The 13,720-nt window shown below is 40.6% G+C and overlaps 1 protein-coding gene across 1 annotated transcript in view; it reads right to left on the bottom strand.

The window, feature by feature from the left end:
• The window catches only part of kirrel3l (kirre like nephrin family adhesion molecule 3, like), a 46,695-nt gene that overhangs the window by 2,552 nt on the left and 30,423 nt on the right, over positions 1 to 13,720 (bottom strand). The window contains exons 3-13 of the mRNA XM_067364874.1: positions 13,356 to 13,505; positions 10,293 to 10,450; positions 7,564 to 7,714; positions 7,020 to 7,125; positions 6,635 to 6,783; positions 5,958 to 6,085; positions 4,247 to 4,373; positions 3,844 to 3,944; positions 2,311 to 2,509; positions 394 to 501; positions 78 to 187 (exon numbers count right to left, since the gene is read on the bottom strand). Coding sequence (XP_067220975.1) covers positions 78 to 187; positions 394 to 501; positions 2,311 to 2,509; positions 3,844 to 3,944; positions 4,247 to 4,373; positions 5,958 to 6,085; positions 6,635 to 6,783; positions 7,020 to 7,125; positions 7,564 to 7,714; positions 10,293 to 10,450; positions 13,356 to 13,505 — 1,487 coding nt within the window. The remainder of the gene's footprint in view (positions 1 to 77; positions 188 to 393; positions 502 to 2,310; positions 2,510 to 3,843; positions 3,945 to 4,246; positions 4,374 to 5,957; positions 6,086 to 6,634; positions 6,784 to 7,019; positions 7,126 to 7,563; positions 7,715 to 10,292; positions 10,451 to 13,355; positions 13,506 to 13,720) is intronic.

The raw sequence follows: 13,720 nt of genomic DNA, 5'->3' as shown, positions 1-13,720 counted from the left end.
AAGAAAAATGATGTAAAAGCTATTACTATCTTTTAGGACATTCTAAGCATTTCTGCATTATTTCGAGAGGGGCTTACCATGGGCTCCTTCACATCCTCCTCATCGTCATTTCCTCTTGCTGCGTTGTGGTCGCTGTGCACAATTTGTACGCGGATGTCGCTCTTAGACAGGCGTGTGCCCTTTTTGCCTGGGTGAGGAAATAGCGCAGTGTATAGAGATTAATGAGGTGAACGGTGGGAAGATTTCCAGAGAGGTGAAAAGGTCAACACTGCTCCAGGCAAAGAGGTGGCCCCATAATTAACCTCTGTCTAGTTAGTTCGTTTGATTTCTACTGTATCATGTTTTTGAGGAGAGAATAAAATCTCTCAGACAACATCTGACCTTTGACCTCACCTTTAGCAGTGTGGCGGCAGCAGATGGAAACCAGGGTAATGACACAAACGATGAAGACGCAGCCTCCGCCCACCGATGCCCCAATGATGATTAGCAAGGGGAGGGCCTCTGCAAGGGAAACAGAGAACGTGACTGAGCTGAATTACATCTATTAAGTCTCTACCTCTCCAGTTGCAAGGATTGCAGATGATCCAGATTCAGTGTAGAATGACATGTTTTGTACCTGACCTTGTAATGCTGTGAAATGCATGTACAGCACATGCATTTCGCAGCATTACAAGGTAAGATGCAAAACACGTGGATTTAAGGTTTTTATGTTTCTATTATATTGGCCACACAGCTTAGTTTGTCCTTCTACACTTTTGTCCTGCCATAATCATATTTACAGGTTATTAACAAAATGTCACAATACATTCTAAAGACCCTAAATAGGGTTCACTTTCTTTGTGCAACATATAATATAAACTTTAGGGCTAAAATATGACAGATTCTTGACAGTTATTTGTGAGATGATTTAATTTTCATATTACCAAAAGGTATGTCAGTTCTCCGGGCGATTCAAGAAAAGCTGTCAGCTTGACAAATGCATTCTACATGGAACTTTTTTTCCAAGCCACATCCAAACTCAAGTGCAACATATAGAAATGCATCTAGTGTGATCCGCAGTGGCATCACAGGACCCAGCTATTGTCTCTAATCTCTGGTGGAAGAGGGGTAACCAGACCTGACATGCAGTGAGGCAGCCGACAGTAATCTAATTAGAGATTCCAGGAGATAGCAGTGTCTGCCTCTCCAGAGACTTGGCTCTGCTGCCTTGATGCAAATTGCTGGCGAAGACCTTATTTTTGGTGTCTCCCAGTACAAAGGCTCAAGCAGTCTACCACGCTCTTAGTCTTATTTAAGCAAATTTAAGATGGTGCACTGTGCATACAAAATATAGCGGCCAGTGAAGCGTCACATACCCATGCCGTACATTAGGTCTTGATTTAATTCATTCAGGCTCAAAATCTATATCTTTGTTATGGAACGAATGTATTCATTAAGTGGACCATCTCCTGATTAAATGATATTGATTCGGTGGTGTATAATTAAGATAAGCACAGGGTTGCAGGGTGTTTTGAGATGCAATCCCTGCATACAGCTGACTCGAACTGGATTATAGCTTGTCATGAATAATCTTAAATAAAAGGCACAAACTCTAAGGTCTACCCCACAACTTACTCTGAGTCTTTAAAAATCAACCATCCTTCAATGATTAAAGCAATGGTGCCAAACAGAGCTTGGCCCATACCCAAATCTAAAACTCCTGCCACTTTTCTCACTTTACTTTCAGTTGTTTGCTTCTCACTCCTCCATTTTAACTCTCCAGTCCCAACATTTCCCAGAACATTTCCCCAAACATTTCCTTGCTTATCTGCACTACCAGTGAAAAGTATGGACACACTTGAGTGAATTTATGTTTTTTCACAGTCTTTTGATGCTTAAATGCAGAAATGCAGAAACTAAAATGCATAAAATTAGTTTTTAGACCAATATAAAGTGTGCCTATGTATAAATATAAAAAAAAAAAAAAAAAAAAAAAAAAAGAAGAAAGAAAGAAAAACAATCAATACTTGAGACACTGAATTCAATTCAATGCTTTTTAAAAGCATCTCAGCTCAGAGATGTAATGGCATGGGTTATCTACTTCAAAGAAGCTAAAATATAAAACAGTTTTGATTTATTTAACATCTGTTTGATCGCTACATCATTTCCATACTTAATTTTATGTAATTTCTTAATTTAATGACTACTACCATTCTAAAAGGTGGAACATAGTAATAGTAAGCAATTAGCTGAGTCCAGACTTTTGACTGGAACTATATTGGTTGATAAAAGGCTGTTTTACACAGGCTAATTTGGCATGAGGACCCATACCTTGCTCTTCAAGAGTGACCAGTGCCGTCCCTGTACCGAAGCGATTCCAAGCAGTGCAGTTGTATCGAAGTTGGAAATCTTGGGCCAGGGTCTCTGAGAGGATTAATGAGGAGAGGACCCCTCGGTCACTGTTTACTGTCTGCACCGAGAAACGACCAGAAGAGCCAGATGACAAGATCATGTCCCCAAATGTCCACACCTGAGAAGGAAGAGACAACAAGGTGTAAGGTATAGTCTTTTTTTCTCACACTTTAAGTAAGCATGAAATGACAGTTACCGATTTCATTGATTTGATCATTAAAAGGTTAGATTTTTTTTATTTGATCTTTTTGAAGTAGATCTTTGATCTTTCTTTGCAGAGAGAAATATTTATTATTACTATATATATATATATATATATATATATATATATATATATATATTTATTTATTTTTTTATAACACGCACCATTGAATAATTCACAATAACACCAGGAGCATGTATCAAGTAAATGGGGTCAATTTTGATTCCAGGTTGACTTAAAACCTCATTCTGAGCATAAAAGAATTAAGGACATACATGTAAACAATTGTCATCCCAGCAGTAGACATTCAGTGTCTTAAACTCGGTGTCAGAGATTAGAATTTCTCTTGTGCTCGCTGTCATGTCAAGTTGGTTTACCAACAGTATTGTGCCTCGGCTTGTGAAAAAGCGCTTTGTGAAAAACCATGCAGGGAAGACAAGCAGCTCCTGTCTAGCAGAAGGTCAGTCTGGAATCTCAAAGCTACTCAGAGAGAGGGAAAACAAGCCATTGTTTCTTTACTTCACCTTTCTGGCAAAGAGGTGAAATAGCATGTCAGAGAAGTCCTCCCTCAACTGGCCTGAGGTGAAGGAATAACAGGCAATAACACCCTGAATCCCCACCTGTCACTGTTTCCAGAATCAGATTTTTTTTTCTTCCTTTCTGATCCCTTCTTTGCATCATTGCTCTCAGTTATCCTTGCTTCCATCTGTCTCTGTGCATCTCTATGCTTCCGCTTCTTTTCGCTGCCTCTCTAACTTAGACCCTAATTATCCAAATGAAATGCCTTCCCACGTACTATGGGGTCATGGGAGGTCAGCGGTGCTATGCACTAATTGCTCGTCGTTGGAAAGGAGCCTAGAGGGCCGAAGGTCTTCTCTGCAGACCCTGGCATTAGTGCAGTTCGCTTCTGCATGCTTGAGGGTGGAAGAGGTGAGATACAGGATCAGCCCTCTCATTGAGCGCTCTCTAATAGGGGAACAGGGCTGTGTAGCTGTGTGAGTGTATATTTGTGTGGGTGTCAGATATGGAAAGCGAGGGAATGAAGCAAGGAAACAGGAGCAAGGAAAGAGAAGACTTGCATGAGATCTTGTTGGAGAGAGGGGAAGGGAGCTTGAGTGTGTGATGTGCACACACAGAAAGCACCTGCTCAAGGGCAAGGCTCACAAACAAGCTTGTCAGGAATAAGGCTACACTAAGCATCAGATAGCTAACAAACACACACATACAAAAATAGGAGAAAGTATACTTACAATCTTGTCAGGAGGAGGGCTGCTGCCCACCAGACACTCCAGCTTGCCCTTGGAATGCTTGACGGCCTGCTGCGTGGCCTCAGCCGTGATGATAGGAGGGCCTGAAGTGTTTGTGTGAGAAAAAGAAACAGATGAAGAGAAATCGTACTAAGGGTGTTAATGAAAGCAAAGAAGACACAGAGCTGATGCTCCTTGTGCACTCAAGACTAACTGCGTGAGTCATGCACATAAATATGAAGCTCATAAATTAAGGAAGCAATTCACTGATTCATAGTAAAAATTACAGCATTTTTTCTCAAACCCTAGTAAGCTACCCAAAAATCCAACAAAGCGTATTGTGGATGAAATCTGGATAGAATAAGAAGGAAAAAACAAATTAAATAAAAAGACAGCATTTGGTTACCATTGACAGTTAGAGTTACATCTCTCTCGGCCACACCAATTCGAGGCACGATAGCTTTGCAGGTGTACGTTCCAGAATCTTCTTGGGTGACTGCCTTCAGCTGCAGGGTGTTACTATTGCTGAGCACCTGTTAAATAAAATGAACAAGAAAAGCCTGTTTAAATCTATTTAAATCCATTTAAAAAAATGTTGCTATACCAAGACGTCTCTCATCAAGTGACCACAGATATAAACATCAGGTAAGTGCTTGCCACAAACCACACGTCAATAATTTATACCAACAGATTACTACACACCAAATATAACTATACACTTTCTATCAAATGTCTGTATGATAGTGCCTGTCTATATGTATTTGTAATATTGATGTTTTTCATGTCCTGTTAAAGTCTTATCTTTCTAGCAAGTTGTGTAATGAAAATCATTACAGCATGTCAATATTTTCCCAGGATGAAGATGGGAAGATTGTGTAGATACACAGCGTGATTTTTGTTCCAGACAGATAAAGCCATGGCCCTCAGAGATGGCCATTACCATTAACACCAGTCATCCATTTTGTAGCTTGTGGCTCACACAAGAGAAAGACCAATGCCACCAATACCAAGGGGAAAGCATTGACTCCGCCTGTAATTTCTGCTGCAGCAATCTTAATTACTGTCTAAAGCGCTCCAGCCTGGGTCCTCTGAGTCAACCCACTGCTCTAATTAAACCTACGACAATGGCAGTGCAAAAATTTCCGGAGTGTTGAGCAGATACTTGTGCTCCTTCGCCTCTGGTACACACGCTGTGGTCACTTGTTTGAAGCCATTGATCATTAGAGCACCCTCTTCCCCTTCTCCTTCTCCTCCTTCCCCTCTCGACGCCGCCAAACTGTGATTAATCCGTTTAGCACTCGCCTCGATTTTTCATTCGCCGGCACTCATCGAATTAGCCAATTAATCCATATCTTGTGGCGATGAAGTAAACGCTCTACTTGTGGATCAGATCGGCCCATACTCAGGAAGGGCAGGGTGGAGGGATGTAGTCATGGCAAAATTAACTGATTGCCTCATCAGAACCTTCTAGCTTTTCAGCCTTAGCCTCCCACTCTTTCTCTCTCTCCTTTTCTTTCCTCTCTCGCTTTTTGTTTGCTTTCTCGGGCTCTTTATGAAATCTGATTAAGCAGCAGCAGAGAAACACTTAGAGCAGAATAGGCTGATGCATTTCACACATCTACTGAAGCTAAACTTTCATTTTAGGCTAGCAATCACTTTATCCATTTGCCAAATTCTTGTAAATGCACCGTAAACAGAAATGCCATCCATTAACCATCCAGCTCTGAGCCGAAAATTATTTTATCTTTCCTGTACAGAAAGGGGTTAAATTTTGGTTTTAGGAGTTGGGGGAAATCGGGTGGTGATTCTGGTGCCATAAACAAGGCTTGACTTGAACATGTACTTGTTAATGTAATGAACCTTTGTTGAGTGAGTAAACTTGCTAAATGGAGATGGAATTTGTATACTGGATCAAACAAAAAGGGGCTGGAGAGAGACAATGGATTGTCTAACAAAACAAAAGGCGCCCTTAATCATTGCGACCCAATCCTTCCATACCCTAATAGAAATCAAATTATATCTAAAACTTGTACAATGATTCAAACAGGATTGCTGTGGCAGTTGTTGAACAGATGGTATGCCATATTTAGAAAGAAGAAGAGAAGAGGTCACCATACCACACTGGATCCTTGTTTGGTCCAGGCCAGAGTGAGGGGAGGGTTGCCTGTCCACGAGCAAGTGAAAGCAGCATCCATCCCTATGTCCACTGTCTGAGGTTTTGGTTCTGTCAGCAACCTGGGACCAACTGCAAATGAAAGATGTGGATTCACATTGTGTTCTAGTACATTTCATTACAGCGTGTTTTTGTTTGCACAAAACAAGAATGAAGCCCATTACACTGTTCTCATCTTCAGCTTTATTAAGAGTAATATGCTAGCATACAAGTAGGAAATGAAGATCATTCTAAGGAGATATTGTAGGAGGTATGTATATTTCTATATTTTTGAAGGAAAAGATGTGACTGTGTATTGTTTACCTCTTACTTGTTTATGAAAATTTATCATGCAGTGCCACGTTTACAATAGGTGGTTGATTGCTGTTAGACTGTACTGAATGAAAATATCTTATTTAACAGACACTTCACATCTAAAACACCCAAATGGAGACCAAAATATATGGCCGCCACAACAACAACAACAACAAAAAGGTGAGTCATTTATTAAGCACTTTCTATACAATGCTACTTATAAAACAACAAATATCTCTAAAAGGTATCCTTTGATTTTAAAGACATTTTTATGTCATTATACAGGTGGGCTGACCAATAGAGCTTTGTTTGTACTTAAGTACTTACATTGTACATCCACCAAGGTGCTGACATTAGTACTTCCTACTGAGTTGGACACCTCGCAGGACACTGGGTCTGTGAAGTAAGAGTGATCTACAGTCACCTCCAGACTGTCGCCATTGGCCTCTGAGATAGGAATCCCACCTTTGGACCATCTGTTTGAAACATGAAGATAAAAAATGTATTTATTAGATTCACCAGGAATCTTCTTAGTGCTGTTGCTACCTTAACAATGAAAACTATTGTTAACACCAAACATTGAAGCAACTGTGCACAAAGCATTTGATCTGTAATTTATATCCAATTTGAGGTTTACCCTCAAACCTAAATCTGATGGAGTGGATAATCTGGGATTATGCACTGAGTCTGTTGTGATATTAAATGTGCTTACCTGTAACCTGTGATCTCAGGGTTGGCAGAGGCAGAGCAGATGAACAACACTTTTGCTCCCTCCATCACCGTCTGAGGCTGAACAGACAGAGTCACAGACGGAGGATCTGGAAGGAAACATGCAGGATTAGATTCACTGCAGCAATAGAGGCTTTACAAATCCCTCCCAATGACTTTACTGCCAAGCTCCAGGTGTGTAAATCTAAGTCACAATCCTTTTTTAAAATCCATTCCCCTGTCCAATTACACTTTTTTTTTTTTTTTACCATAAAAACCCTGCTTATATATAGCACAGTTCCTTGCGAACATATTCAAACCAAGTCTCCCATTTATTAAATTGCTTATCTAATACTGAAATATTGCTCTTTTTTTGTTTTTACATTAGAAAACATTCTGAATAATTTAAAACACTAAGCAGCCTTTGTCATTTTCAAGTATTCAGTATACCGGTAAAAACATGTGGCCTTTACCTAAAAAAAAAATAAAGTAAGCACTACATTCTGCATCACAGACGAGACTAATTAAAATAAATAAATAATTCTCACGCTGAACATTGATGGTAACCGAAGTTTGGCGACCTGCAGGGGCGGCTGGGTTTAGGACCCTGCAGGTGTAAGTACGTCCAGAATCACTGTCCTCAGGCACCATGGGTAGCATGCTAACTGCTGTTTCTCTCTTTCCATCCTCCATCAAAGTCTGAAAAGATAGTAATACAGTGTGAAAACAGTCAAAAAAAAAACTGAGACAGTATCAGTGCTAGTGGAACAAATTGCTGTAGCTTTCTGAAAGCAGAATGCTTCAATGAAATGTTCTGAAAATAATGTCATAGGCAGCTCCTAAAGACCCACTGAAGTGCCTTGGAACTTGCAGCATTATTCAATGTGTTGACGTAATTTCAACTGAAACAGAAAGACAGGGTGGGACATATCGAACAGCTCCTCCCCTTTTTTAAAATAGCCAATAGTGTTTCGTTTATATCACAGCTTGGCCAGAGCCGTTGAGTTCGGTAAACCTCAGTTTCCTAATCCTAATCTCCTCCATATCTCTTTAAAATATGGCATTCTGTGCAGAATTCAAATGGGTTCGTTGCGTTTTGTGGTCTGTGGCGACTCGCGGATATGATCCGTTCTGTGCTCTCGTGTTTCTGTACCGAGCAGTCTGTGCACGCTGTGGTTTGCGTGACACTAATGTGAAACCAGACTTAATTTGCCTCAAGGAAAAGCATATTTACACTGTCTTAATTGTTCCCTACCCCCTATTTAGAGTAATATGTGCCATTCACTATGTAGAAAATAGTAAATGTGTAAACAATGCTGTCTTCACGTGTTTCTCAGGTAAAAATTGCACATGAACACCCTCCCATTTGAAAACATGAATGCGATGAGCTTGTAATCACGACTGAAGTGGAAATTATCACATTTCCGATAGCACGTGAATGCAGCACAAGTGACCAATTTCAGCCGCCGCTTTAGCGTCTATTTATAATGTAATTGGCGGGATGCTTTAGATTCTAGAGAGCATTTGATTGGACAGAAGATCTGATGAGAAGCTGAAGTCCACGGTGATGTCATTAAAATCCATGATCCATTTTAGTGGAATTGAGAGACTTTTAATGCTTATATCTCCTAAATGCAAATTTCGTCATTGTTTTGGAACACACCAGCTTATTCATAACCTTAAGGCTAACATATTCATACTAAAGGCTAAAAAACTTACATTTTGATTTCAGCAAGTCTTTAACGAAACTATCCGTAATTTCTATTATGTGCAACACCCTTTGAATTCAAATAAGAAGAGGCATTCGACAAGACAGCATGGCTACTGAAATGTTATTTCGCCCTAATGGTCGATGTACTTCTGATAAAAAACACAGCTGTTTCTCTCATCTTGTTATCACTGTTAAAATCACACAGACATGATAATCCTAATCTAATTGTCCTATATTTCCTGATGCAAGTCCTAATTTAATAAGGAATTCCCATGATGCCCGTAATCCCATTTGAGCTCAAGTCTGTGCCAGCACTGTAGGTTGAGCATGGCAGAGAATTAAAGCCGCCATCAGTTTAGCAAGGCAGGTGTGCCTGAGTTTTACAACGCTGCCGGGACCATTCTGCCGTTAGCTCGTTTTCCCAAAGATCTGTCTATCAGCTCTTCCTGCTTCACATCATCTTCGAAATCTATTTATTGTGTGTGAGAAATCAATATGCCTAAGTGGGGAGAGGTGTAGAGTCTAGGTGAATTGCTGCCTGCTGAAACTACAAGACAGCCTTAATGGAGGATGAGGTAGAGTTTTAGATTTGGGACGTTTGGATGGGGGAAACACACAGCGCTGTACTGGGGCAGGAGCATTATGGGAAGACAGTTCCCTGGAGAGCCTGGGGGGAATCAATGGCAGGTCACACGCTTAACCTCCGACTCGCTGAATGCATTTTTACGCTAGATCGAGTCATGATGCCGCCTGTCATCAGCCTTCCACTCACTGTCCTTTTATTATTGCTCATCTGCTCTCTCCCACTGACTTGCACCCCCTCTATCTACCTTTTTCACATTCCTTTACTTTGTTCTTTGTATCTTCATGCGGTTTTCCATCTAATTTTTTTTTTCTCCAGCTTAAATCAAATTGGCTTTGAGTTTTCTACCTCACTCTTAAACAAGCTTCTCCCGTGTTCATTTTTCCCTCATCTACTTTCCGAGTTTCATCTGTCTTTCTTTCTCTCTTGCTTTCCTCCTCTTCCCTTCACTGCTAGCTCTTGCCCCCTTAAACGTGTCGTTTAGTGTCGTTTAGCGTGGTCAGAGAGCATGACAAATGTGACACTTTCGCAGTTGCACCCAGTTCATGCTCCATCGCACTTCCCATTGTGTTTCGGCATTGTTGTGGCTGATTTCCCCTCTCCTCTCCCACCCTCTCCCTTTCTCTCTCTCGCTTTTCCTCTCTCACTCCCTCTCTCCTTCCTTTGCTCTTTCTCTCTCAGCGGAAACTGTATCAAACGCTTATGCCTGTCTGAGCTTTGACATGCTCCAGTTATGCTCGAGTATTAGAGCAACAGCGAGAGCGAGAGAAAATAGAGGCACAAAAGGAGGCAGCTTGCGGAGGGGTGATGAGGATGAGACATACAGAGATTGAATTCAGGAGAGTTTTCGCAACTTTGGGTGTGCACTGTGAGATAGAGTTAATGTGAAGGACAGGTAAGGGGAAAGACAGAGATCCTAAGCTGTAATCAGCCATAGTGACTTTTATGCCTGTCAGTTAAGACTGATGTGTCCACAGCCTCACCTTTGAGTAGATGGCGTCGTGCATTATCTCTCCATCTCGGTACCAGGTAATCTCTGCGGCAGGTTTGGCTCCAGATGCCCGGCATGTCAGGTTATGAGGGGTGTGAGCTTTTAGTCGGACAACTGGCCCTCCTTCCACTACAGGATCTGAAGGTGGCACTGAAAAAAAAAAAAAAAAAAAAAAAGTGTATTTATTATTTGGGAGAAAAAAAAAACATGAAGGGCACATTATACTTGCTTTCACCTGCAATTTAAAGGCATCACATGTGGAAACCCATACAATTTCCACCCAATTAGCCTGAAATGTACAGGTGCCAAATCACTATGGGAACCCACAAGTAGCTCATTGAAAAAATTGTGATAAAGCTGGCAATGACCAATGTGAGACTTCCAAGGTGAAAAAAACAAACAAAAAACAAACAAACAGTACACTTCCATAATGTACTTAAAATGCTCTATTTTCTCACACTAATTTTGTATTTAATATATTAAAAATTCTTCTTTAGTACTTCTTAAGATAATCTTAAAAACATCTAAGTGTACTCAACTGTGCTATTTTGACACACTATACATATGAACTAAAATGTGCTATTAACATACTATGAAAAATGTATTTAGTTACTACTTGTAGTACACTTGAACCCAAAGTGCATGAAAATAGAGCACTTTAAGTACATTATGGAAGTATACTTTTTTTCACCTGGGTTGGACTTGTGAGGATAAATCTTAAAATTGATCCCATCTTCATCTTTGCATCCTATTGATGATATGTGATCCTGGACCACAAAACCAGCCATAAGGGTCATTTTTTTTTAAATTGAGATTTATATATCATCTGAAAGCTGAATTAATAAGCTGATTTGCATTGATGTATGGTTTGTTAGGATAGGGCAATATATGGCCAAGATAAAACTATTTGAAAATCTGGAATCTGAGGGTGCAAAAAATCTAAATATTGAGAGAATCTCCTTTTTAAAGTTGTCCAAATTAAATCCTTAGCAATGCATATCCACTCACAAATATACATTTTTGATATATTTATGGTAGGAAATTTACAAAATATCTTCATGGAACATGATCTTTACTTAATATCCTAAAGATTTTTGGCATAAAAGAAAAATCGATATTTTTGACCCATACAATGTGTTGTTGGCTATTGCTACAAATATACCTATGCGACTTATGACTGGTTTTGTGGTCTAAGATCAAATATGTTGTTAATGGTATTTTACACAGTATAATGCATTTACTATATAGAAATTCCGTATACACTAGTGCTAGAATGTTTTTGAAATTATTTTTTTGTTGGCAACCAACATGGTTAATCAACATCACAATATTAAATTCACTTTTGAGTGTCCTAAAGACCAATATACTATTCCGTTCAATTCAGCTGTATCAAAGATTGTTCAAAATGTCCTTTATTTTCAAACATGTATAAATCCATACCCTAACCTCTTCCTGACTGCAGTGCAGAAGCATTTAATTTTGCTGGTTTGACCTATACAGAACACGCTGGTAAATGGACAGAGAGATTGAGAGAGATTGTCTCTCTCTGAAAAAAGGTTAGGACAGTACTCATGCCCTTTTAACATGGCTGAGATTTGCCATTATGAGTCTATTTACAGGCACTCCGCCGCAGGCCCGTTTCATCTGAATTACTGATTTGTTCATTTGTTTGCATGCCTGTGTGCAAGCCTTGGGCAAATAGTGTCTGCCACCTTTGATGAAGGTGTCCATCTCGCAGTGCGCAAAGAAACACGCGCAAAAAAAAAATTCTTTCTGTGGTACACACTCTTCCGTCTGTCCTGCTCCTTTTCTCTGAACCAATTTCTGTTTTTGTATCAGAATTGTCAGAGGTCTTTTCGTTGGCCTTGCCCAGATGCTAATGGAATCCGTGTGCGAGGTGATTCTAATTTCCATGCGGATTCCCTCGACTGCACTCCTGCCGTTGACTTTTTTGACTCTGTTGGATTGCTTTGGTCTCATCCGGCTGCATTGATTTCCCCACATGCCCCTACATGCACGTACACACATGAATGCTCACATACACGTACACACACACACACACACACACACACCTCTTTCCCTTCATGTAGGAGCTGGCATATTTGCTACGCTCTAGTCTGGGAATTCGAACAGTGCGCCAAACATCGGCATTGTGCACAAAGGCTATTGTTGTAGCCCTACTTTTCTTTGGTGAGTCTGTGTGGGTGTGCCAACTTTGTTCAATTAGAGACAGAATTCTTGTTATTTTTCAGTAACAAACTTTATCGTTCTCATAGCACCAACTCTTTAACTAACTATATTTTTAGCCCTTGATATTGTGGGAGAAATCTGTTTTTCTCCTTAGCTGTTTCCAATTTGGGCCACCAGGTGTCAGTAACGCAGCACTGAGCTGAAATCCCCAGTGAAGCCCCCCACCCCCACCCCCACCCCCCAGTCTCCCCCCTCTACCCCCTGTCGCTAAATGCCGGAGAATATGTAGATCAATCATATTGCGTTAATGTAAAAGCAGCCCTGTGGTTGATGAATTCTGTGAGTCACTGTAGAATGTGCTAACTGTGCAGACTTTGACTTTTAACCATTCACGCAAGTCATTTGTGACTGCTGCAATCACATTTCCTTGGCCCTTCACTGTGTTAAGTGTCAGTAGGCTACAGACAGAGAGAGAGAGAGAGAGGGGGGGGGAAAGAAACAGTGAGGAGGGGGTGGGATATTTTCCTCAGTGTTTATGTCGACTCGGTATGATAAAAAAAGAGTCCTGTTGTGGCGTGATTTAAAATTGTGAATAAATAATGAAGGCATGACTTACGATTGCATGGGGGTGGGATCTCTGAAGTGTTTATGCAGAGAAGAGAAATTTGCAGTGTTACAAATTTGAGGCAGTATTTTAAATACTGTTAATGAAATTGGGGACTATGAGGAATGTTCTATTCCCCCCTCTTTTAATCAGTTGCAGAAGAGTTATATCGCAGTGGTTTCTTCTCGCTTTCAATCATACTCGCTCTCAATCACACTCACTCATATCTCACACACACACACACACACACACAGTTCTTACCCAGCACCGTCAGTCTGGCTCTGTGTGATCTCAGCCCAGCCTGCGTGGCTTGACACTCGTAGACCGCATCATCACCTAGCTCAGCTGAATCGATCACCAAGCTGTGCTCACCTGATAGTGGGTCTCCCATCAGAGAGTAACGTACCCAACCTGGTCCACACAAACAACACTGTTAGAGATACACACACATATTGCCATCACAGATAGGGCTAATTTAGAGACCTAATTCAATGTGCATTAGCATCTTTGTGTCACTTGGTCAGCGGCAACACGTGAGATGCCTCGCTCATGCAGCTAGCCAACAGAGATGGCCTTAACTGTCCAGGTTGCTAATTTCAAAGCTGCTGGGGAAATAATTTTAAATG

Source organism: Chanodichthys erythropterus, chromosome 17 (genome assembly GCF_024489055.1).
Source record: "Chanodichthys erythropterus isolate Z2021 chromosome 17, ASM2448905v1, whole genome shotgun sequence".
In the NCBI taxonomy this organism is placed as follows: domain Eukaryota; kingdom Metazoa; phylum Chordata; class Actinopteri; order Cypriniformes; family Xenocyprididae; genus Chanodichthys; species Chanodichthys erythropterus.
The sequence above is the reverse complement of the archived record's forward strand: the minus strand, read 5'-3'. Positions and strand labels throughout refer to the sequence as shown.